This window comes from Salvelinus namaycush, unplaced genomic scaffold (genome assembly GCF_016432855.1).
Source record: "Salvelinus namaycush isolate Seneca unplaced genomic scaffold, SaNama_1.0 Scaffold10, whole genome shotgun sequence".
NCBI classification, from domain to species: domain Eukaryota; kingdom Metazoa; phylum Chordata; class Actinopteri; order Salmoniformes; family Salmonidae; genus Salvelinus; species Salvelinus namaycush.
Window position 1 is genome coordinate 1,007,501 of NW_024057675.1, and position 24,172 is coordinate 1,031,672.

Genomic DNA, 24,172 nt, shown 5'->3' on the forward strand with positions numbered 1-24,172 from the left:
GATGGATGATTGGATGGATGGTTCATTGAATGATTGCTTTGTTGCGTTTGGAAAGTATTCAGACCCCTTGACATTTTCCAAATTGTGTCACGTTACAGCCATATTCTAAAATTGATTAACTGACTTGCCTAGTTAATCTACTTAACACCCATCCCGGATCCGGGAGCATGCTCATCAGTAAAATCTGACTAGCATAGCCTAGCATAGCGCCACAAGTAAATAATAGCATATAAATATCATGAAATCACAAGTCCAATACAGCAAATGAAAGATAAACATCTTGTGAATCCAGCCATCATTTCCGATTTTTAAAATGTTTTACAGCGGAAACACAATATGTATTTCTATTAGCTAACCACAATAGCCAAAGACTCAACCGCATATTTTCACCATGTTTCTACCGCATAGGTAGCTATCACAAAACCGACCAAATAGAGATATAATTAGTCACTAACCAAGAAACAACTTCATCAGATGACAGTCTTATAACATGTTATACAATAAATTTATGTTTTGTTTGAAAACGTGCATATTTGAGGTATAAATCATAGTTTTACATTGCAGCTACCATCAAAAATATCACCAAAGCAGCCAGAATAATTACAGAGAGCAACGTGAAATACCTAAATACTCATCATAAAACATTTATGAAAAATACATGGTGTACAGCAAATGAAAGATAAACATCTTGTGAATCCAGCCAATATTTCCGATTTTTTAAGTGTTTTACAGCGAAAACACAATATAGCATTATATTAGCTTACCACAATAGCCAAACACACAACCGCATTTATTCACCGCATAGATAGCATTCGCAAAAACCAGCAAAAGATATAAAATGAATCACTAACCTTGACCAACTTCATCAGATGACAGTCTTATAACATCAGGTTATACAATACACTTATGTTTTGTTCGAAAATGTGCATATTTAGAGCTGCAAACCGTGGTTATACATTGTGAATATGTAGCATCGATTCACCAGAATGTCCGGAGCTATTTTGTACACTCACCTAATCTGACCAAAGAACTCATCATAAACTTTACATAAAAATACTTGTTGTATGGCAAATGAAAGATACACTGGTTCTTAAAACCTTTTGTCAATATGGGGGCGCTGTTTCCACTTTGTAAAAAATCGTTCCCAAATTAAACTGCCTCGTACTCAATTCTTGCTCGTACAATATGCATATTATTATTACTATTGGATAGAAAACACTCTCTAGTTTCTTAAACCGTTTTAATTATATCTGTGAGTAAAACAGAACTCATTTTGCAGCAAACTTCCTGTCAGGAAATGAAAAATCTGAAATCGGGGGCTCTGTTCCAGGGCCATCCTATTAATTTGCTTGAAATCTATGGATCTACATGCACTGCATACGCCTTCCACTAGATGTCAATAGGCAGTGAGCGGTGGAATGGGGTGTATAGCTTTATCTGAGGCCAAACAAGACCTCTTGGAATGACGGGACCAGTCTTTTCATTGTTCAGCATGGCGTGAGAAGGACCCCTCGATTGCGTTCTGAAAAGCTTTCGTTATAGACGTTAGATATATCCGGCTCTGATTTTATTTGATATATGTGTTAAAAACATCATAAAGTCGTTATTTTAAACCGAGTTATATCAGTTTATATCAGTTTATTGCGATTTTCGGCATTTTCTTTTCTATGCGTTATGGTGGATTTGGACACTTCTGCGCCACATGGCTAGCTTTGGTTGCTAATTCGACAGATGAAGAGGACATTCTACAACCAAACAACAATTATTCTGGACAAAGGACCCCTTGTACAAGATTCTGATGGAAGATCATCAAAAGTAGGAACCATTTATGATGTTATTTCGTATTTCTGTCGAAAATGTGTAGTCGTATTTTTCGCCCTGATTTTGGGCGCTGTCTCGCTATAACGTAAGCTGTATGTCGTACTAAAGTTATTTTAAAAAATCTAACACAGCGGTTGCATTAAGAACTAGTGTATCTTTCATTTGCTGTCCAACATGTATTTTTTAGTAAAGTTTATGATTAGTTATTTGATTAGATTAGGTGCCTCTCCAAGATTTCTCCTGACATTTTTTTTGCATTTTGACTACTATTCACATTGTAAAACCACGATTTGTACCGCTAAATATGCACATTTTCGAACAAACCATATATGTATTGTGTAATATGATGTTATAGGACTGTCATCTGATGAAGATTGTGAAGGTTAGTGAAAAAATGTATATCTTTTGCTGTTTTTTTGCGATCGCTACCGTTGCGTTGAATGAATGCTGTTGTGTGGTTGGCTATTGTAGTAAGCTAATATAATGCTATATTGTGTTTTCGCTGTAAAACACTTAAAAAATCTGAAATATTGGCTGGATTCACAAGATGTTTGTCTTTCATTTGCTGTACACCATGTATTTTTCATAAATGTTTTATGATGAGTATTTAGGTATTTCACGTTGGTCTCTGTAGTTATTCTAGCTGATTTGGTGAGATTTGTGATGGTGGCTGCAATGTAAAACTATGATTTATACCTGAAATATGCACATTTTTCGAACAAAACATATGCTATACAATAAATCTGTTATAAGACTGTCATCTGATGAAGTTGTTTCTTGGTTAGTGACTATTTATATCTTTATTTGGTCGAATTTGTGATAGCTACCTATGCGGTAAAAAAATGGTGAAAATATGCGGTTGAGTCTTTTGCTATCGTGGTTAGCTAATAGAAATACATATTGTGTTTTCGCTGTAAAACATTTTAAAAATCGGAAATGATGGCTGGATTCACAAGATGTTTATCTTTCATCTGGTGTCTTGGACTTGTGATTTCATGATATTTATATGCTAATATTTACTTGTGGCGCTATGCTAGGCTATGCTAGTCAGCTTTTTTACTGATGAGGGTGCTCCCGGATCCGGGATGGTGACTCGTGAGAAGTTTTAATGCAACCGCTGTGTTAGATTTAAAAAAATAACTTTACCATAACAAACAGCTTGCGTTATGGCGAGACAGCGCCCGCCAAAACGGCAGAGAATAGGAATAACATTTTCCACAGAAATACGAAATAACATCATAAATTGTTCTTACTTTTGTTGAGCTTCCATCAGAATCTTCTACAAGGAGTCCTAGGTCGAGAATAAATCGTTGTTTGGTTTTAGAATGTCTTTTTCTCCTGTCGAATTCTTGCCACAATGCTAGCCAATGTTGATGACGTTCCCAGTTTCTCTCGACGCAAAGAACGGAAAACTCCAAAAGTCCAAATAAACGTTGAATAAACTGATGAAACTCGGTTGAAAAAAAACCTACTTTATGATGTTTTTCTAATATGTATCAAATAAAAACAGAGCCGGAGATATCCGCCGTGTATACCGAACGCTTTTCAGAAGCCAATGTCGAGCTCCGCCTTGCGCCTTGGTAGACAAAGGAAATTCCTGACCTCCCACTCTAAAGGCTCTTGTTCGACCTCAGATCAAGCTAGACACCCCATTCCACCTTCCACTGCCTGTTGACATCTAGTGGAAGGCGTATGAAGTGCATGCATATCGATAAATATTAGGCAATTGAATAGGCAGGCCCTGGAACAGAGCATCAATTTCAGATTTTTCACTTCCTGGATGGAAGTTTGCTGCAAAATGAGTTCTGTTTTACTCACAGATATAATTCAAACAGTTTTAGAAACTTGAGTGTTTTCTATCCAATAGTAATAATAATATGCATATTGTACGATCTAGAATAGAGTACGAGGCAGTTTAATTTGGGCATGATTTTTTCCAAAGTGAAAACAGCGCCCCCCTATTGACAAGAAGTGTTAAATTAAAGGTAAAAAAAAGGTAAAATTAAAAATTAAAAAAATAATAAAAATCTCCCTCTCCTCCTCTGCCCCATCTGCATCTCCCTCTCCTCTCTTTCTACTCTCCTGCCCTGTAGTGGACTACCTGCCCATCATTGCAGGGCTGGCTGCAGCTGCGGTGGTGATCCTCTTGGTGATCTCCTGTTTCATCTACTCCTCTTACTATAAACACACGCGCATGGGCCACTACCAGCTGAAAGACAGGTTGCCACGACGACACAAGAACAAACACGTGGTGCACTACAACGGAATGGACCAGTCCTTTATGTAGAGGAGGGGTCAGAGCATATGAGCAGAGTTGAATGGTTGGAAATCCGGATGAGTGGGTGTGGCTCACCACGTCCTTTCCTACCGCTCTGTCACAAAAAAAAACACCGCTCCAAAATCGCTCCATTCATTAAAATCACAATTTAGCAAGCACCCATCTATTTTTGTGACTACCTGGACCTACCAATTGTTTTTAAGTATTGAAACCAAACAATATGGAATTGAATGAAAAGTATTTGAATAAACATGAAATGATGAACATATTTATTTTTGTAATTGTAAATGTAACCTTTATTTAACTAGTCAAGTCAGGTAAGAACAAATTCTTACTACCAACGTCGAACGACGCTGGGCCAATTGTGCGCCGCCCTATGGGACTCCCAATCACTGTCGGTTGTGATACAGCATGGTATCGAACCAGGTCTGTAGTGACGTTTCTAGCACTAAGATGGAGTGCCTTAGACCGAACAATTTCAAATAGGCTACATGTCATATTAAACAGCATATAAACACTAAGTTAGTCAGGGACCTGAGAAGGAACCAAAAATAATTATTTAGGATATATTATTTCAATTAATACCAGGCTATAGCCTACAAAGAAATACATTGTGAAGCATTTACCAGTGCAACACAGTAGCCTGGTAGGGACCAGAGTACGTGAGCGGAGCTGGAACGGAGCAGAACGTGCCCAATTTGACTGGCACGTGGAGCGAGATTCCCAAAGGCTGGAGCGTCTGCTCCAGTAGCGCTCACTTCAGGCCCAGCATGCATTTGTATTCTACGTGTGTGCTGCTAATAGCCCCTTGCTTAAGCTACTGTCATGGAGTTCACTAAATATTTGTTATAAAGAAACTGATTAAACACACAGGTGCTAAATCAATGTGACTTACAAAGATGAGGATCAAGAGCAAGATACGGAGTGTGTAAGGATGCCACCTGCTGGTATGATGCTAAACTGTTAGGTTATAAACCGGGTGGCATTGTTTTTTTGCTTTAGAAATAGCAGTTGTTACACGCTGACTACATGAAACATCCACAACTAAAGAATCATTGTGGAATCTGAAAAAGACACTTATTCCAAAAGTATGATGGTGTACTTACTACGTGCACATGCTAAAAGAAAGGCAACGAGGTGGGGAGATAACTAAGTGTGTCATTGTAGAAAAGTATTTATAAACAATCTGATATCTTAAACGTTTCGTTCATTTTCTTTCTATTATTTATACAAAAGGCCATAATTGATTTTGGCCCAATTGGCCTGCCATATTCCCACGTTCAAGGAGCTTTTGATTGGGCTATTTTGCCTAAAACCTGTAGGCCTACATATAGATTTTTTTGTAACAGCTCTGCCTAGAGTGGTCATATATATGAAACGCCGTTTGGGTCTTTGCATGCCAAAAAAAGATACATGTCAAATAACACTTTTTGACATGTCAATTAACACTATTTGACGTTTCAAATAAGCTTGTTGACCAATCAGGACCTGAATATGACTGCACGTTGTTACGGAGTCTAGTTGATAGGTAATCGACTAGCTGGACTGTTCCCCAGACTCCACGTGTAGGGATTTTTACAATGCTTAACAAGGCTGTTGAACTTGACATTGGTGTCTGTCTTTATTCCCTTATCCAACATATCATACAGAAACATGGTATCAGAAGTGGCTCGGAAAACACACGTTTGTTAATTTTGTAGCTAAGTACAGTAAAGGCGCAGTTACGTTCCATATGCGAACACACGCCGTGTCCTACTCACAACACTGATCAACTCGTTGTTAGCTGGCTAGCTAGCATCACTACCTACCTCCATGACTGAAGGGAAAGACATCTCCTATTCCATTGCTATGGCAGCGAACATTCCGCCACCAAATCACATGGTTCTCACAGGGGACTGGAATACTAATTGGGACAACTTCAGGGATGAATTCGAGGACTATGCGCTGGCGACCGGTCTACATGAGAAACCCAACGAGGTACAAGCGGCAACTCTGAGGAGTTTAATGGGCAGCGAATGCAGGCATATCTACCGGCACAATCTCACCCTCACGGCACGACAACAGTGTGATGCAAAGGCTATATTGGATGCATTGGAGAATTACTTCAAACCCGCCAGAAACGTCATTTACGAGCGGTTCGTTTTCGGAAGCTGCAAACAGGAAGAGGGTGAGTCAGTACACAACTTTGTAACCCGTTTGAGAGAGAAATCCGCCACTTGTGAATACGGGGGATTGAAAGATGAATTGATTCGTGACAAAATAGTACTGGGAATTGCAAATGAGAATACGCGCCGGCGTCTACTGAGAGAGAGAGGCTTAACATTAGTAACTGCCATCGAAATGTGCCGCACTGCTGAAGTCACTGACATGAGAATGAGAGCAATGGAAACGGAAACCCCACGCTCCGACGTTGATACTGTACACGCTGTTGCTAGGCAGACATTCAGACAAAACCAATCGAGGCAGAGTAATTCACCACGAACGGTGAACACAGAGAGCCCCGTAGCATGTAAATACTGTGGGAATACACACACACGTGGCAAAGAGCACTGCCCTGCCTACGGAAAACCATGCAGAGCTTGTGGAACTAATAATCACTTTGCAAAAGTGTGTCTCAAAAGCAAAAGAAGGGTGAGTGAGGGCAAGATTCACTGTGTTGATGATGTTACTCAATGTTCAGAGCTGAACAGTGAAAGTGACATTTACATGCATGAATCCATTGGGGCTGTACACTCAAGAGGGAAGAAATGGTTTGTGACACTACGATTACACAACAAGCAACAACAATGTCAACTGGATTCGGGTGCTACATGCAACGTAATGAGCTACGAAGACAAAATCAATCTGGCACCTGACACACATCTATTGCCCAGCGATACTAGACTAAAGCTGTACTCAGGAGAACTAATGAGCTCTATGGGCACCTTTGAGACCGAATGTGTTATTCGGGGACGCAAACACAAGCTGGAGTTTGAGATTGTGAAAACCAGTCAAAATCCTCTCCTCTCAGGCTCTACATGCGAACGCCTGGGACTGATGCAGTTCACTGTACCAAATGACCTGCACATTGTGGATCATGTCCAGCATGGACCCCTGTCCAAAGAACAACTACTCAGCAGATATGACGATGTATTCAACATGCCCGTTGAATCAGTGCCTGGGGAGGTACACTTTGAAGTGGATGAGAGCATCACTCCAGTCCAGTGTGCTCCTCGCAATGTGCCCATTGCAATGAAAGTGGCTGTGAAGGCCCAGCTGGACAAGTATGAGGCCGATGGCCACATGACATCTGTGACTGAACCAACTGTATGGATTAGCAATATGGTCATAGTGAAAAAACCAGAGAAGCTGAGGGTCTGCATCGACCCAAAGCATCTGAACCAAGCACTGAAACGATCCCACTACATCATGCCGACACTAGAGGATGTCCTCTATAAGCTTCCCAAGGCCAGGATTTTCACCTTGGTGGATGCCCAAGATGCATTCCTTCAATGCAAGCTGGACGAAGAAAGCAGCTTCATGACTACCTTCTGGACCCCCTGGGGTCGGAAACGCTGGCTCAAGCTCCTGTTTGGTGTCTCAGTGGCGCCTGAGGTATACCAACGCAAGCAGCACGAGTTACTGGCTGGGCTCAAGGGCATTGAACCCATCGCCGATGATATCCTGAACGCAGAACGCGACCACGATGTGAAGCTCCTGGCACTGATGGAGCGCTGCCGATCAGTTAAGCTTCGTCTTGGCCTGAAGAAGCTGCAGTTCAAGGTGAAAGACGTCCACTTCCATGGCCACATTCTCTCGGCAAAAGGCCTGAAGCCGGACCCAGACAAGGTCCAAGCGATCCTCGACATGCCAAACCCGTCTGATGCAAAAGGAGTACAGCGTCTCATCGGCTTTGCAAACTATCTTGCAAAGTTCATGCCACACCTATCAGCAGTCTGTGAGCCTCTGCGCCGGTTGCTGGACAAAGACACACCGTGGCACTGGCTACCCAAGCACGAGGCCGCAGTGCAGGAGATGAAATCTCTGGCTTCATCCATGCCAGTGTTGCGCTACTACGACGTCACGAAGCCTGTCACAATCCAGAGCGACTCTAGCCAAAGGGGACTTGGATGCTGCCTTATGCAGGAAGGCCAGCCCGTTGCGTTTGCCTCGAGAGCGCTCACCCCCACCGAACAAAACTATGCACAAATTGAGAAAGAGTGCCTCAGCATCGTCTTCTCCTGCCAGCGATTCCATCACTACTTATATGGTCGAGAGCTGGTCACCGCTGAAACTGACCACAAACCACTCATTTCCATATTCAGTAAACCTCTCCTCAATGCGCCCAAGAGGCTTCAAAGCATGCTCCTGACTCTGCAAAACTACAGCCTGAAGGTCATTTACAAGCCAGGACCAGAGATGTACATCAGCGACACACTGAGCAGGGCAACAGCACAATGTACAGGTCGAGGCACTGCCTATCAGCGGCAGGCCATCTGTTCGCTACAGCAGGAACAACAAGATGTTCAACAGATCAATCAGGCAGACTACTTAAACGTCACAGATCACCGCCTAGCCCAGAGCAGGCAACATACTGACAAGGACGAACACCTACAGTCACTGAAGTCCATGGCTCTCGCAGGTTGGCCATATCTGAAAGAGGAGACACCTTTCACAGTGAGAGAATACTGGACCTTTCGAGATGAGATCAGTGTGCAAAATGGCGTCTTGTTCAGAGGTCAGAAGGTCATTATTCCCAAATCACTACGTCCAGAGATGCTTACCCGCATACATTCCAGTCACGTTGGAGGTGACGCATGCTACCGCCAGGCTCGTGAAACATTATACTGGCCAAACATGCAAGCAGAAATTAAAGACTTTGTCAGCAACTGTACCACATGCAACGAGTACGCTCATGAACAGCAAAAGGAAACCATGATGTCACACGAACTGCCCACAAGGGCCTGGCAAATCATCAGCATGGACTTATTCAGCCACAGACAAAAGGACTATCTTCTCATCGTTGATCATTACTCTGACTTTTGGGAAATTGAACTGCTCCCTGACCTGTCTGCAGAGACGGTCATAAAGCGCTGCAAGGCGCAGTTTGCAAGGCAAGGTCAGCCTGACAAGGTAATCACGGACAATGGCCCACAATTCACTGCACAGTTCAAGCGTTTCGCCTCAGAATGGGAGTTTGACCACGTGACCTCCTCTCCAAGACACCCAAAAGCAAATGGCAAGGCAGAATCAGCTGTCAAGATTGCAAAAAACCTGTTAAGCAGGGCCTTGCGCGACAGCAACGACCCATGGAAAGCGATCTTACAGTGGAGGAACACACCCACCGAAAACATGGACAGCAGCCCAGCACAACGCCTTCTGTCCAGACGTCTGAAGACTACTATCCCCGTAGCTAACAAGCTACTTGAGCCCTGCGTCATGGTTGGCGTCACGGACAAACTGCGTCACAGAAAGCAGCTCGCTAAGTGCTTCTACGACCGGACTGCTCGAGACCTACCAGAGCTGGAGGTGGGTGAAACTATAAGGATGAAACCGCTGCCGGGAGACCACACAGGACTTTGGAGGCTGGCACATGCCTACAGAGAGTTGCACCACGTTCTTACCTGGTGGATGTTGGTGGCTCCCTCTATCGTCGCAATCGGGTGGATCTGCGCGTAGCAGAGCAGACAAACCAGAACATGCCATACACTCACCTAGATGAGCTGGATCACAGTCCAGGCCTAAGGGTAAGGGGTGCAGAATTGAGACATGAGCCAACTGAAGGTGAGGCTTCTACCCCACCAAACTCTCCAGCTCGTGGCCCTAATCCTACACCTGTCAGAGCCAATACTTACTCACGGGTGGGTCGGCTGTGCAAGCCACCGGACAGGCTTACTCTGTAAGCAAGAGACTTAACTTGTTGTCTGTTAATAAAAAAAAAAAAAAAAAAAAAAAAAAGGAAGATGACAACTAAAGTAAAAAGAAAATGTCATGCTTTTCAATTGTTATGACTTGACTGTTAAGAACTCAATGTTATGCCGTTATGTTTGCACTTTCTATTGAAAAGGATGATGTTACGGAGTCTAGTTGATAGGTAATCGACTAGCTGGACTGTTCCCCAGACTCCACGCGTAGGGATTTGTACAATGCTTAACAAGGCTGTTGAACTTGACATTGGTGTCTGTCTTTATTCCCTTATCCAACATATCATACAGAAACACACGTCACCTAATAATTTAACGCGTTCATAATTTTTTTACGTAGTTATTATGACACATTTATTACACTATCACTCGTACTTCATATGTCACAACGATTCATCGATACTTATGTTATGATGCTGGTAAAGTTGTCTCGCGTACCTACAGTGCTGGTCATAAAAAAAGCGAGCTCGCTGATGGATGCAAACAATGTTCTTTGCCAAATACATAGCAAAACGACATAATCTGTTTCAGTAGCTATAGTTAGCTAGTTAACTATATAGCTAGGTGTCATCATCTAATATAACCCTAATCTATAAAACTGTTTTATTTGATTAATGGTCGGGCCCATCTATGTGAAGCTAGGCACAATAAGGATTAGCTACAATAGTGGACCTTGCGGTTAGCCTTCAAAATAAAGGTATGTCATTGACAGTGATGCAAATGAATACAAATAGTAGAATTATGCCATAATTGAATAGATCATGCTAAATGAGGTTGGAATCATTTGTTAATTTGACAAAAATCTGTTGAAATCACACTGTATGTATTAGACTTTAGAATTGCATTGTGGGGCATTCTTATTTCACTGTACAGCCTTACCTATGAATTGTGGATCAATGACATGGGGTATCAGTCAACTCAGTGACACCCAGAGAACATTAGTGTCTTAGCTCTTATTGCGGGACTCTGAAACAACTGTGAATTGAGCCACATTTATTGTCAACCTGCTCTGTGTATTGAACACAATTCCCGAGGAAAAACAATACTGGATGTTTTGGAGTCTGATAACTCTGAGGAGGACGTTGGGAAAAATATATTGGGTATTAAGTAGACTGATACCCCATTTCATTGATCCCCAATCCTTAGGTAAAGCTGTACATGGCAATATGAATGTCAATACACACAACAGGCTGACTGGGGAGGTGATTTCACACAGTCACAGTCCCGCGATAAGAACTACAATGCTAATATTTGTGTAAACTCTTCACAGTTGTGTTCTGTGGGTGTCACCGAGTAGACTGATACCCCATTTCACGCTTCACGTTCCAACCTTGTTTAACATTATCTAGTTTACATTTGACATGATTCCACCAATTGTAACCTTCTGCATCACTTCCAAAGAGGTACTTTTATATTGAAGGAAAATCGCAAATAAAAATATATTGTGCCTAATCCTTATTGTGTCTAGCTTCACAACACATAACCCGGTTCAGTCAAGCCTCATGAAGCTAGCTGGCTGCTTATAACGTTAGCTTTGGGCAACAAGGTTAAGAAGTTGGCTAGCTATTTCTTTTCATGAACTGAAGTTCAATTTCAAGAATTCCTAAATCATTGATAAGAATAATGAAAATCACTGCAGTTTCTACTGGTCATTGTTTTCAGGCTGGATGTATTGGTGCTAGCTAGATACCAAGCTAAAGCTAGATAGCTACAGCAGAAATTGTGGTCCAACACAACATTCTACAAGTAAACTATGTTATTTGACGTGTCAAATTAAAAGCTTATTTAACGTGTCAAATAGTGTTATTTGACGTGTATATTTTTTGACCCAAACTGCGTTTCATAGCCAAATCCTCTCCCAAAAAATGTTTTAATCCTCCAAGTATGGAGAGGATATTCACCGGTGTTGTGCTGAAAATCTCCCCCCTGCCAGAATCGCCCCCTCCTTCTAATTTCCTCAATTTTGTGGATAGAGTCAAATACTTTCTGCGGCACACATCAGAGTCAAATACTTTCTATAGAACAAACTTCACGTCGGGATAGGCAACCGCAATTAATAATTAATGTTTGTGTGTTATATTAAACATAGAGGAGGAAGTAAAATGTTGGCAAGCAATAAACATTTCAGAACAACTATGGCTGAATTGTTATCCTTACACTTTCAAAAATACTAGTCGAATAAGACATGGGAGAGATGACAAATTTTGGCAAAGATATGTATTTATAGACTAATACAAATCAGTAGCGGATTTAGGTACGGGCGACATGGGCATCTTGCCGCAAGCGGGGGCGCTCGCTGAAGGGGGTTGAATTCTGGCAGGGGGGAGATTTTTCGGCACAACACCTGTTCTCAAGGCACCATCGCATGAGCCTGAAGCCACAGACTGGCTAAACTCCTGTTTCTAAAAAATGAATTAATTGTTCGTCTATTTCGTCTAGCTGTAAGTCACAGTCTGCAGGATACTAGAAGGTAACTAGCCCCCATAAGAACAATGTCTATTTGCTGACACAAAAAAAGCAACAATTGGTGAAAAAATTGGTAAGTGGATAAAGGTCAGGCTTAGGCGAATAAACTATAAAGGGAGATTACATGGCTACAGTTTACACTTTTTTTTGTTATTTCATGAAAAAATATATATACATTTTTTTATTTCACCTTTATTTAACCAGTTAGGCAAATTGAGAACACGTTCTCATTTACAATTGCGACCTGGCCAAGATAAAGCAAAGCAGTTCGACACATACAACAACACATAGTTACACATGGAGTAAAACAAACATACAGTCAATAATAAAGTGAAAAATAAGTCTATATACAATGTGAGCAAGTGAGGTGAGATAAGGGAGGTGAAGGCAAACAAAATATATATATAAATAAATAAAAATATAAAAAGGCCATGGTGGCGAAGTAAATACAATATAGCAAGTAAAAAACACTGGAATGGTTGGTTTGCAGTGGAAGAAAGTGCAAAGTAGAGATAGAAATAATGGGGTGCAAAGGAGCTAAATAAATAAATAAATACAGTAGGTAAAGAGGTAGTTGTTTGGGCTAAATTATAGATGGGCTATGTACAGGTGCAGTAATCTAAGAGCTGCTCTGACAGCTGGTGCTTAAAGCTAGTGAGGGAGATAAGTGTTTCCAGTTTCAGAGATTTTTGTAGTTCGTTCCAGTCATTGGCAGCAGAGAACTGGAAGGAGAGGCGGCCAAAGGAAGAATTGGTTTTGGGGGTGACCAGAGAGATATACCTGCTGGAGCGCGTGCTACAGGTAGGTGCTGCTATGGTGACCAACGAGCTGAGATAAGGGGGGACTTTACCTAGCAGGGTCTTGTAGATGACCTGGAGCCAGTGGGTTTGGCGACGAGTATGAAGCGAGGGCCAGCCAACGAGAGTGTACAGGTCGCAGTGGTGGGTAGTATATGGGGCTTTGGTGACAAAACGGATGGCACTGTGATAGACTGCATCCAATTTATTGAGTAGGGTTTTGGAGGCTATTTTGTAAATGACATCACCGAAGTCGAGGATTGGTAGGATGGTCAGTTTTACAAGGGTATGTTTGGCAGCATGAGTGAAGGATGCTTTGTTGCGGAATAGGAAGCCAATTCTAGATTTAACTTTGGATTGGAGATGTTTGATGTGAGTCTGGAAGGAGAGTTTACAGTCTAACCGGACACCTAGGTATTTGTAGTTGTCCACATATTCTAAGTCAGAGCCGTCCAGAGTAATGATGTTGGACAGGCGGGCAGGTGCAGGCAGCGATCAGTTGAAGAGCATGCATTTAGTTTTACTTGTATTTAAGAGCAGTTGGAGGTCACGGAAGGAGAGTTGTATGGCATTGAAGCTCGCCTGGAGGGTTGTTAACACAGTGTCAAAAGAAGGGCCAGAAGTATACAGAATAGTGTTGTCTGCGTAGAGGTGGATCAGAGACTCACCAGCAGCAAGAGCGACATCATTGATGTATACAGAGAAGAGAGTCGGTCCAGGAATTGAACCCTGTGGCACCCCCATAGAGACTGCCAGAGGCCCGGACAACAGACCCTCCGATTTGACACACTGAAGTCGATCAGAGAAGTAGTTGGTGAACCAGGCGAGGAAATCATTAGAGAAACCAAGGCTGTCGAGTCTGCCGATGAGGATGTGGTGATTGACAGAGTCAAAAGCCTTGGCCAGGTCAATGAATACGGCTGCACAGTATTGTTTCCTATCGATGGCGGTTAAGATATCATTTATGACCTTGAGCGTGGCTGAGGTGCACCCATGACTAGCTCTGAAACCAGATTGCATAGCGGAGAAGGTATGGTGGGATTCGAAATGGTCGGTAATCTGTTTGTTGACTTGGCTTTCGAAGACCTTAGAAAGGCAGGGTAGGATAGATTTAGGTCTGTAGCTGTTTGGGTCAAGAGTGTCCCCCCCTTTGAAGAGGGGGATAACCGCAGCTGCTTTCCAATCTTTGGGAATCTCAGACGACACGAAAGAGAGGTTGAAAAGGCTAGTAATAGGGGTGGCAACAATTTCAGCAGATAGTTTTAGAAAGAAAGGGTCCAGATTATCTAGCCCGGCTGATTTGTAAGGGTCCAGATTTTGCAGCTCTTTCAGAACATCAGCTATCTGGATTTTGGTGAAGGAGAAATGGTGGGGGCTTGGGCGGGTTGCTGTGGAGGGTGCCGGGCAGTTGCCCGGGGTAGGGGTAGCCAGGCGGAAAGCATGGCCAGCCGTAGAGAAATGCTTATTGAAATTCTCAATTATAGTGGATTTGTCGGTGGTGACAGTGTTTCCTATCTTCAGTGCAGTTGGAAGCTGGGAGGAGGTGTTCTTATTCTCCATGGACTTTACAGTGTCCCAGAACTTTTTTGAGTTTGTGTTGCAGGAAGCAAATTTCTGCTTGAAAAAGCTAGCCTTGGCTTTTCTAACTGCCTGTGTATATTGGTTTCTAGCTTCCCTGAAAAGTTGCATATCACGGGGGCTGTTCGATGCTAATGCAGAACGCCATAGGATGTTTTTCTGTTGGTTAAGGGCAGTCAGGTCAGGAGAGAACCAAGGGCTATATCTGTTCCTGGTTCTAAATTTCTTGAATGGGGCATGCTTATTCAAGATGGTGAGGAAGGCATTTAAAAAAAATATCCAGGCATCCTCTACTGACGGGATGAGATCAATATCCTTCCAGGATACCTCGGCCAGGTCGATTAGAAAGGCCTGCTCGCTGAAGTGTTTCAGGGAGCGTTTGACAGTGATGAGTGGAGGTTGTTTGACCGCTGACCCATTACGGATGCAGGCAATGAGGCAGTGATCGCTGAGATCTTGGTTGAAAACAGCAGAGGTGTATTTGGAGGGCAAGTTGGTTAGGATGATATCTATGAGGGTACCCGTGTTTACGGAATTGGGGTGGTACCTGGTAGGTTCATTTATAATTTGTGTGAGATTGAGGGCATCAAGCTTAGATTGTAGGATGGCTGGGGTGTTAAGCATGTTCCAATTTAGGTTGCCTAGCAGCACGAGCTCTGAAGATAGATGGGGGGCAATCAGTTCACATATGGTGTCCAGAGCACAGCTGGGGGCAGAGGGTGGTCTATAGCAGGCGGCAACGGTGAGAGACTTGTTTTTAGAGAGGTGGATTTTTAAAAGTAGAAGTTCAAATTGTTTGGGAACAGACCTGGATAGTAAAACAGAACTCTGCAGGCAATCTTTGCAGTAGATTGCAACACCGCCCCCTTTGGCCGTTCTATCGTGTCTGAAAATCTTGTAGTTAGGGATGAAAATGTCAGAATTTTTGGTGGTCTTCCTAAGCCAGGATTCAGACACGGCTAAAACATCCGGGTTGGCAGAGTGTGCTAAAGCAGTGAACAAAACAAACTTAGGGAGGAGGCTTCTAATGTTAACATGCATGAAACCAAGGCTATTACGGTTACAGAAGTCATCAAAAGAGAGCGCCTGGGGAATAGGAGTGGAGCTAGGCACTGCAGGGCCTGGATTCACCTCTACATCACCAGAGGAACAGAGGAGGAGTAGGATAAGGGTACGGCTAAAAGCTATGAGAATTGGTCGTCTAGAACGTCTAGAACAGAGAGTAAAAGGAGGTTTCTGGGGGCGATAAAATAGCTTCAAGGAATAATGTACAGACAAAGGTATGGTAGGATGTGAATACAGTGGAGGTAAACCTAGGTATTGAGTGATGATGAGAGAGATATTGTCTCTAGAAACATCATTGAAACCAGATGATTTCATCGCATGTGTGGGTGGTAGAACTGAAAGGTTGGATAAGGTATAATGAGCAGGGCTAGAGGCTCTACAGTGAAATAAGCCAATAAACACTAACCAGAACAGCAATGGACAAGGCATATTTACATTAAGGAGAGGCATGCTTAATCGAGTGATCATAAGGGTCCAGTGAGTAGAGGTTGGTTGGGGTCACGGCGATCCAGACAGCTGGCCGGGTAGCTGGCTATCGGTAGCAAGATAGCATAGGATGGAGGTCTATTTTTAGTCACCTCGTGCGTTTCCGTCGGTAGATTAGTGGGGTTCCGTGTGGTAGAGGGGATCAATCCAATTGGCAAAATAGTTATAGTGACCCAAGAAAAATTGTCCGATATACTTATTCAGATAGCAGCCGATAAGACAGCTAACGATTAGCGGGCCCCAGATGAGCGTTCAGGTAACGTCGCGACGGAGGTGCCAGTTGGATAACTCCCTCGGGCAGATAACGTCGGTAGTCAGTCGTGAAGGCCCGGTGGGGCTCCGCATTTGTAGTAAAAAAAACGGGTCCGGATAGGTGATTGTAGCCCAGGAATGGCTGATGGAACTCTTCAGCTGGCTAGCTCCGGAATAATTTAAGTTTGCTCCGGGATCGACGTAAGCCAATAGTCACACGGTTTGCAGCTAGCTAGCTGCGAAATCAAGGTGTAAATGTCCAGAGCTTGCGGTTGAAATCCGGGGATATTGAGAAAAATAGGTCCGGTATGTTCTGGTCTGAGTCGCGTTGTACAAAAGTGCCGATAGATTATCGAGCTAAAGGAATAGCTGATGACCACAAAACGTGGGTAGCTGAAATACTAACGTTAGCCAGTAAACCGGCTAACTTCTGGGTAGCCTCAGGTTAGCTTCTGGCTAGCTTCTGGTTAGCATCTGGGTAGCTTCTGGCTAGCTTCAGGTTAGCTTCTGGCTAGCTTCTGGCTAGTTTCTGGCTAGCTTCTGGTTAGCTTCTGGCTAGCTTCAATTGTGAATTTTCAGATTTGAGGTAAATAATACTTTTTTTTGTAATTGGTGAGGCGGGTTGCAGGAAAGCTTTTTGTAGTTGAGTTCTTGGATAATAAAATATATAAAAGATATGCGAAGAAAGGTGTAAATATACACTGCTCAAAAAAATAAAGGGAACACTTAAACAACACAATGTAACTCCAAGTCAATCACACTTCTGTGAAATCAAACTGTCCACTTAGGAAGCAACACTGATTGACAATAAATTGCACATGCTGTTGTGCAAATGGAATAGACAAAAGGTGGAAATTATAGGCAATTAGCAAGACACCCCCAATAAAGGAGTGATTCTGCAGGTGGTGACCACAGACCACTTCTCAGTTCCTATGCTTCCTGGCTGATGTTTTGGTCACTTTTGAATGCTGGCGGTGCTCTCACTCTAGTGGTAGCATGAGACGGAGTCTACAACCCACACAAGTGGCTCAGGTAGTGCAGCTCATCCAGGATGGCACATCAATGCGAGCTGTGGCAAGAAGGTTTGCTGTGTCTGTCAGCGTAGTGTCCAGAGCATGCAGGCGCTACCAGGAGACAGGCCAGTACATCAGGAGACGTGGAGGAGGCCGTAGGAGAGCAACAACCCAGCAGCAGGACCGCTACCTCCGCCTTTGTGCAAGGAGGAGCACTGCCAGAGCCCTGCAAAATGACCTCCAGCAGGCCACAAATGTGCATGTGTCAGCATATGGTCTCACAAGGGCTCTGAGGATCTCATCTCGGTACCTAATGGCAGTCAGGCTACCTCTGGCGAGCACATGGAGGGCTGTGCGGCCCCACAAAGAAATGCCACCCCACACCATGACTGACCCACCGCCAAACCGGTCATGCTGGAGGATGTTGCAGGCAGCAGAACGTTCTCCACGGCGTCTCCAGACTCTGTCACGTCTGTCACATGTGCTCATGTGCTCAGTGTGAACCTGCTTTCATCTGTGAAGAGCACAGGGCGCCAGTGGCGAATTTGCCAATATTGGTGTTCTCTGGCAAATGCCAAACGTCCTGCACGGTGTTGGGCTGTAAGCACAACCCCCACCTGTGGACGTCGGGCCCTCATACCACCCTCATGGAGTCTGTTTCTGACCGTTTGAGCAGACACATGCACATTTGTGGCCTGCTGGAGGTCATTTTGCAGGGCTCTGGCAGTGCTCCTCCTTGCACAAAGGCGGAGGTAGCGGTCCTGCTGCTGGGTTGTTGCCCTCCTACGGCCTCCTCCACGTCTCCTGATGTACTGGCCTGTCTCCTGGTAGCGCCTCCATGCTCTGGACACTACGCTGACAGACACAGCAAACCTTCTTGCCACAGCTCGCATTGATGTGCCATCCTGGATGAGCTGCACTACCTGAGCCACTTGTGTGGGTTGCAGACTCCGTCTCATGCTACCACTAGAGTGAGAGCACCGCCAGCATTCAAAAGTGACCAAAACATCAGCCAGGAAGCATAGGAACTGAGAAGTGGTCTGTGGTCACCACCTGCAGAATCACTCCTTTATTGGGGGTGTCTTGCTAATTGCCTATAATTTCCACCTTTTGTCTATTCCATTTGCACAACAGCATGTGCAATTTATTGTCAATCAGTGTTGCTTCCTAAGTGGACAGTTTGATTTCACGGAAGTGTGATTGACTTGGAGTTACATTGTGTTGTTTAAGTGTTCCCTTTATTTTTTTGAGCAGTGTATATATATACAGGACACGACAATACGAGGACAAAATTACGTCTGAACTGCTATGCCATCTTGGAAGCAAATGTTGTTTTTAGAAAAGGAGCGTTGTTTTTAAAGTACCGGGGTAACTGGCTGTAACTGTCCCAGAGGGTGCCAGTTATCCATGTAGAAGATTATGGCATAGGGTTTCACATAAGTGTGTTAAAATCCATTTAGTCAGTTTTATTTAGAAATTATTTAGTAGGTAATACTTAAAAGCTAAGTCTATTTTAATGATTTAAATAAAATATGGGGGGGAAAGGGTGTTGCACATGTCACCATTAATATCCACACTATGAGGAGAGTTAATGTAAAGTCCCTCTTAATTCACCTGCACATTCATTTTCTTTGTTGTTCCTTTACCTTTAATTACTTGACATATATAATCCATGATGTACAATTGCACAAAATGCTATTTTAATAGTGCAAGATTTTAAATCCCAGCAGTCTTTAAAATGAAATTCAAGGAGCAAAAGGTTTTTAATTCAGAAAAAACATATTAATTGAATGTAATATTACTAATATATATATTTTATTATTATTAATTTAACTTGGCAAGTCACTTAAGAACAAATTCTTATTTCACAGAGGGAGGCCTGTGTCAGAAACAGCTGAACATCACAGTTTATAGTGAGTGATCTCTCTCTCTTATCTTCTCTGGTGTTTCTGAATGTATTCTTAGTATGGCTCTGCACTGTCAAATCACTTTGTGTGTGTGTGTGTGTGTGTGTGTGTGTGTGTGTGTGTGTGTGTGTGTGTGTGTGTGTGTGTGTGTGTGTGTGTGTGTGTGTGTGTGTGTGTGTGTGTGTGTGTGTGTGTTTCCATTCCTCCACAGAGCTTCCAGACAGTGTGTCCATGACAGGCCCCTCAGGTCCGATGGTTGAGGGGAAAGAGTACGAGTTTAAGTGTCTCATCCAGCAGGTCGCTCCAGGTAACAGTCTCAATGTGTCCTCTTACAAAGCCTCTACCATCGGTAGAAAGACAAAGACATTGTTATACGCACCAGATGTACCAAGGCGACCACCAAGGAACCTATTAGTGGGGAATATACCCTGCTGTGGTCCCCCAGTAGAGGTGATGATGGGGCCCAGCTCTGGTGTTCAGCCCTGTTAGGACTGGGAGAACTGGGACCCCAACCTCCTCCTGAAGTGGACTCAGAGCCCTTCAACCTCACCGTGCACTGTGAGTCCATCTGTTTCTCTGTTACTCAACTGGTGATGTCTGTCTGCACTGTTCTCATTTACTCTCTCTGCTCTCTCTGTCTTTCTGCTCTCTCGGTCTTTCTGCTCTCTTTGCTCTCTTTGTCTCTGCTTCTCTCTGTCTCTAGCTCTCTGTCTCTGCTTCTCTCTGTCTCTCTCTGTCTGTCTCTGCCTCTGCTCTCTTTGTCTCTCTCTCTGCTCTCTGTCTCTGCTTCTCTCTGTCTCTCGCTCTCTGTCTGTCTCTGCTCTCTGTCTGTCTCTGCTCTCTCGGTCTGTCTCTGCTCTCTCGGTCTCTCTCTGCTCTCTCGGTCTCTCTCTGCTCTCTCGGTCTCTCTGTCTCTCTCTCTGCCGCTCTCTCTGCGCGCACGTGTGTGTGTGTGTGTGTGTGTGTGTCTGTGTGTGTGTGTGTGTGAGAGAAAAGACTGGGGGTGAGAGGGCAGAGTGGGGTGGTGTGGAATATTGGGGGGAGGAAAACAGAACGATTGGACGGAGGGGGAGAGAGGGCAGAGGGAGGGAGAGGGGCAGAGGGAGGGAGAGAGGCAGAGGGAGGGAGAGAGGCAGCGGGAGGGAGAGAGGCAGAGGGAGGGAGAGAGGCAGAGGGAGGGAGAGCGGACAGATGGAGGGAGAGCGGACAGAGGGAGGGAGAGCGGACAGAGGGAGGGAGAGCGGGCAGAGGGAGGGAGAGCGGGCAGAGGGAGGGAGAGCGGGCAGAGGGAGGGAGAGCGGGCAGAGGGAGGGAGAGCGGGCAGAGGGAGGGAGAGCGGGCAGCGGGAGGGAGAGCGGGCAGCGGGAGGGATAGACATCTGAGAATATGACTGAATACTACGTGAATGCAACATTACCAGATACATTATAAACTCCTGGAAGGGTGCATCCCAAATGGCACCCTATTCCCTACATAGTGCACTACTTTACCCTAAGATACATCACTAATGGCTCCCTATTCCCTATGTAGTGCACTACTTTACCCTAAGATACATCCCTAATGGCTCCCTATTCCCTACATAGTGCACTACTTTACCCTAAGATACATCCCTAACGGCTCCCTATTCCCTACATAGTGCACTACTTTACCCTAAGCTACAATTTGATCATATTACTCCAGTGCTAGCTTCCCTACACTGGCTTCCTGTTAAGGCAAGGGCTGATTTCAAGGTTTTACTGTTAACCTATAAAGCGTTACATGGGCTTGCTCCTACCTATCTTTCCGAGTTGGTCCTGCCGTACATACCTACACGTACGCTACGGTCACAAGACGCAGGCCTCCTAATTGTCCCTAGAATTTCTAAGCAAACAGCTGGAGGCAGGGCTTTCTCCTATAGATCTCCATTTTTATGGAACAGTCTGCCTACCCATGTGAGAGACGCAGACTCGGTCTCAACCTTTAAGTCTTTACTGAAGACTTATCTCTTCAGTAGGTCATATGATTGAGTGTAGTCTGGCCCAGGAGTGTGAAGGTGAACGGAAAGGCTCTGGAGCAACGAACCGCCCTTGCTGTCTCTGCCTGGCCGGTTCCCCTCTCTCCACTGGGATTCTCTGCCTCTAACCCTATTACAGGGGCTGAGTCACTGGCTTACTGGTGCTCTTTCATGCCGTCCCTAGGAGGGGTGCGTCACTTGAGTGGGTTGAGTTACTGACGTGATCTTCCTGTCTGGGTTGGCGCCCCCCCTTGGTTTGTGCTGTGGTGGAGATCTTTGTGGGCTATACTCGGCCTTGTCTCAGGATTGTAAGTTGGTGGTTGAAGATATCCCTCTAGTGGTGCGGGGGCTGTGCTTTGGCAAAGTGGGTGGGGTTATATCCTTCCTGTTTGGCCCTGTCCGGGGGTATCATCGGATGGGGCCACAGTGTCTCCTGACCCCTCCTGTCTCAGCCTCCAGTATTTATGCTACAGTAGTTTATGTGTCGGGGGGCTAGGGTCAGTTGGTTATATCTGGAGTACTTCTCCTGTCTTATCCAGTGTCCTGTGTGAATTTAAGTATGCTCTCTCTAATTCTCTCCTTCTCTCTTTCTTTCTCTCTCTCGGAGAACCTGAGCCCTAGGACCATACGTCAGGACTACCGGGCATGATGACTCCTTGCTGTCCCCAGTCCACCTGGCCTTGCTGCTGTTCCAGTTTCAACTGTTCTGCCTGCGGTTATGGAACCCCTACCTGTCCCAGACCTGCTGCTTTCAACTCTTAATGATCGGCTATGAAAAGCCAACTGACATTTATTCCTGATTATTATTTGACCATGCTTGTCATTTATGCCGATCCCCTATTTCTGAAACTGTCCGCCGCCATTGTCGCACCCCCTATCACCAGCCTGTTCAACCTCTCCTTCGTATCATCTGAGATCCCCAAGGATTGGAAAGCTGCCGCGGTCATCCCCCTCTTCAAAGGGGGAGACACCCTGGACCCAAACTGTTACAGACCTATATCCATCCTGCCCTGCCTATCTAAGGTCTTCGAAAGCCAAGTCAACAAACAGATCACTGACCATCTCGAATCCCACCGTACCTTCTCCGCTGTGCAATCCGGTTTCCGAGCCGGTCATGGGTGCACCTCAGCCACGCTCAAGGTACTAAACGATATCATAACCGCCATCGATAAAAGACATTACTGTGCAGCCGTCTTCATCGACCTGGCCAAGGCTTTCGACTCTGTCAATCACCATATTCTTATCGGCAGACTCAGTAGCCTCGGTTTTTCTAATGACTGCCTTGCCTGGTTCACCAACTACTTTGCAGACAGAGTTCAGTGTGTCAAATCGGAGGGCATGTTGTCCGGTCCTCTGGCAGTCTCTATGGGGGTACCACAGGGTTCAATTCTCGGGCCGACTCTTTTCTCTGTATACATCAATGATGTTGCTCTTGCTGCGGGCGATTCCCTGATCCACCTCTACGCAGACGACACCATTCTATATACTTCCGGCCCTTCCTTGGACACTGTACTATCTAACCTCCAAACGAGCTTCAATGCCATACAACACTCCTTCCGTGGCCTCCAACTGCTCTTAAACGCTAGTAAAACCAAATGCATGCTTTTCAACCGCTCGCTGCCTGCACCCGCACGCCCGACTAGCATCACCACCCTGGACGGTTCCGACCTAGAATATGTGGACATCTATAAGTACCTAGGTGTCTGGCTAGACTGCAAACTCTCCTTCCAGACTCATATCAAACATCTCCAATCCAAAATCAAAGCAAGAATCGGCTTTCTATTCCGCAACAAAGCCTCCTTCACTCACGCCGCCAAACTTACCCTAGTAAAACTGACTATCCTACCGATCCTCGACTTCGGCGATGTCATCTACAAAATAGCTTCCAATACTCTACTCAGCAAACTGGATGCAGTTTATCACAGTGCCATTCGTTTTGTTACTAAAGCACCTTATACGACCCACCACTGCGACCTGTATGCCCTAGTCGGCTGGCCCTCGCTACATGTTCGTCGTCAGACCCACTGGCTCCAGGTCATCTACAAGGCTATCCTAGGTAAAGTGCCGCCTTATCTCAGTTCACTGGTCACGATGGCTACACCCACCTGCAACACGCGCTCCAGCAGGTGTATCTCACTGATCATCCCTAAAGCCAAAACCTCATTTGGACGCCTTTCCTTCCAGTTCTCTGCTGCCTGCGACTGGAACGAATTGCAAAAATCTCTGAAGTTGGAGACTTTTATCTCCCTCAACAACTTTAAAAATCTGCTATCCGAGCAGCTAACCGATCGCTGCAGCTGTACATAGTCCATCTGTAAACTACCCACCCAATTTACCTACCTCACCCCCCATACTGCTTTTATTTATTTACTTTTCTGCTCTTTTGCACACCAGTATCTCTTCTTGCACATGATCATCTGATGATTTATCACTCCAGTGTTAATCTGCTAAATTGTAATTATTCGATTTATTGCCTACCTCATGCCTTTTGCACACATTGTATATAGATTCTCTTTTTTTTTTCTACCATGTTATTGACTTGTTTATTGTTTACTCCATGTGTAACTCTGTGTTGTCTGTTCACACTGCTATGCTTTATCTTGGCCAGGTCGC

The 24,172-nt window shown here is 44.6% G+C and overlaps 1 protein-coding gene across 2 annotated transcripts in view; it reads left to right on the forward strand.

Moving 5' to 3' along the window:
* The window catches only part of LOC120035251 (cell adhesion molecule 3-like), a 23,600-nt gene extending 3,381 nt beyond the window's left edge, over positions 1–20,219 (forward strand). Inside the window, exons 6-7 of one of the 2 annotated variants that reach the window (XM_038982042.1) lie at positions 19,531–19,572; positions 19,778–20,219. In XM_038982042.1, coding sequence (XP_038837970.1) covers positions 19,531–19,572; positions 19,778–20,055 — 320 coding nt within the window. In that variant the 3' untranslated portion in view covers positions 20,056–20,219. Of the gene's footprint in view, positions 1–3,914; positions 4,277–19,530; positions 19,573–19,777 lie in introns of those variants that run through there. The other variant, XM_038982043.1, reaches the window with a different exon arrangement.
* The last annotated feature ends 3,953 nt before the right edge of the window (positions 20,220–24,172 follow it).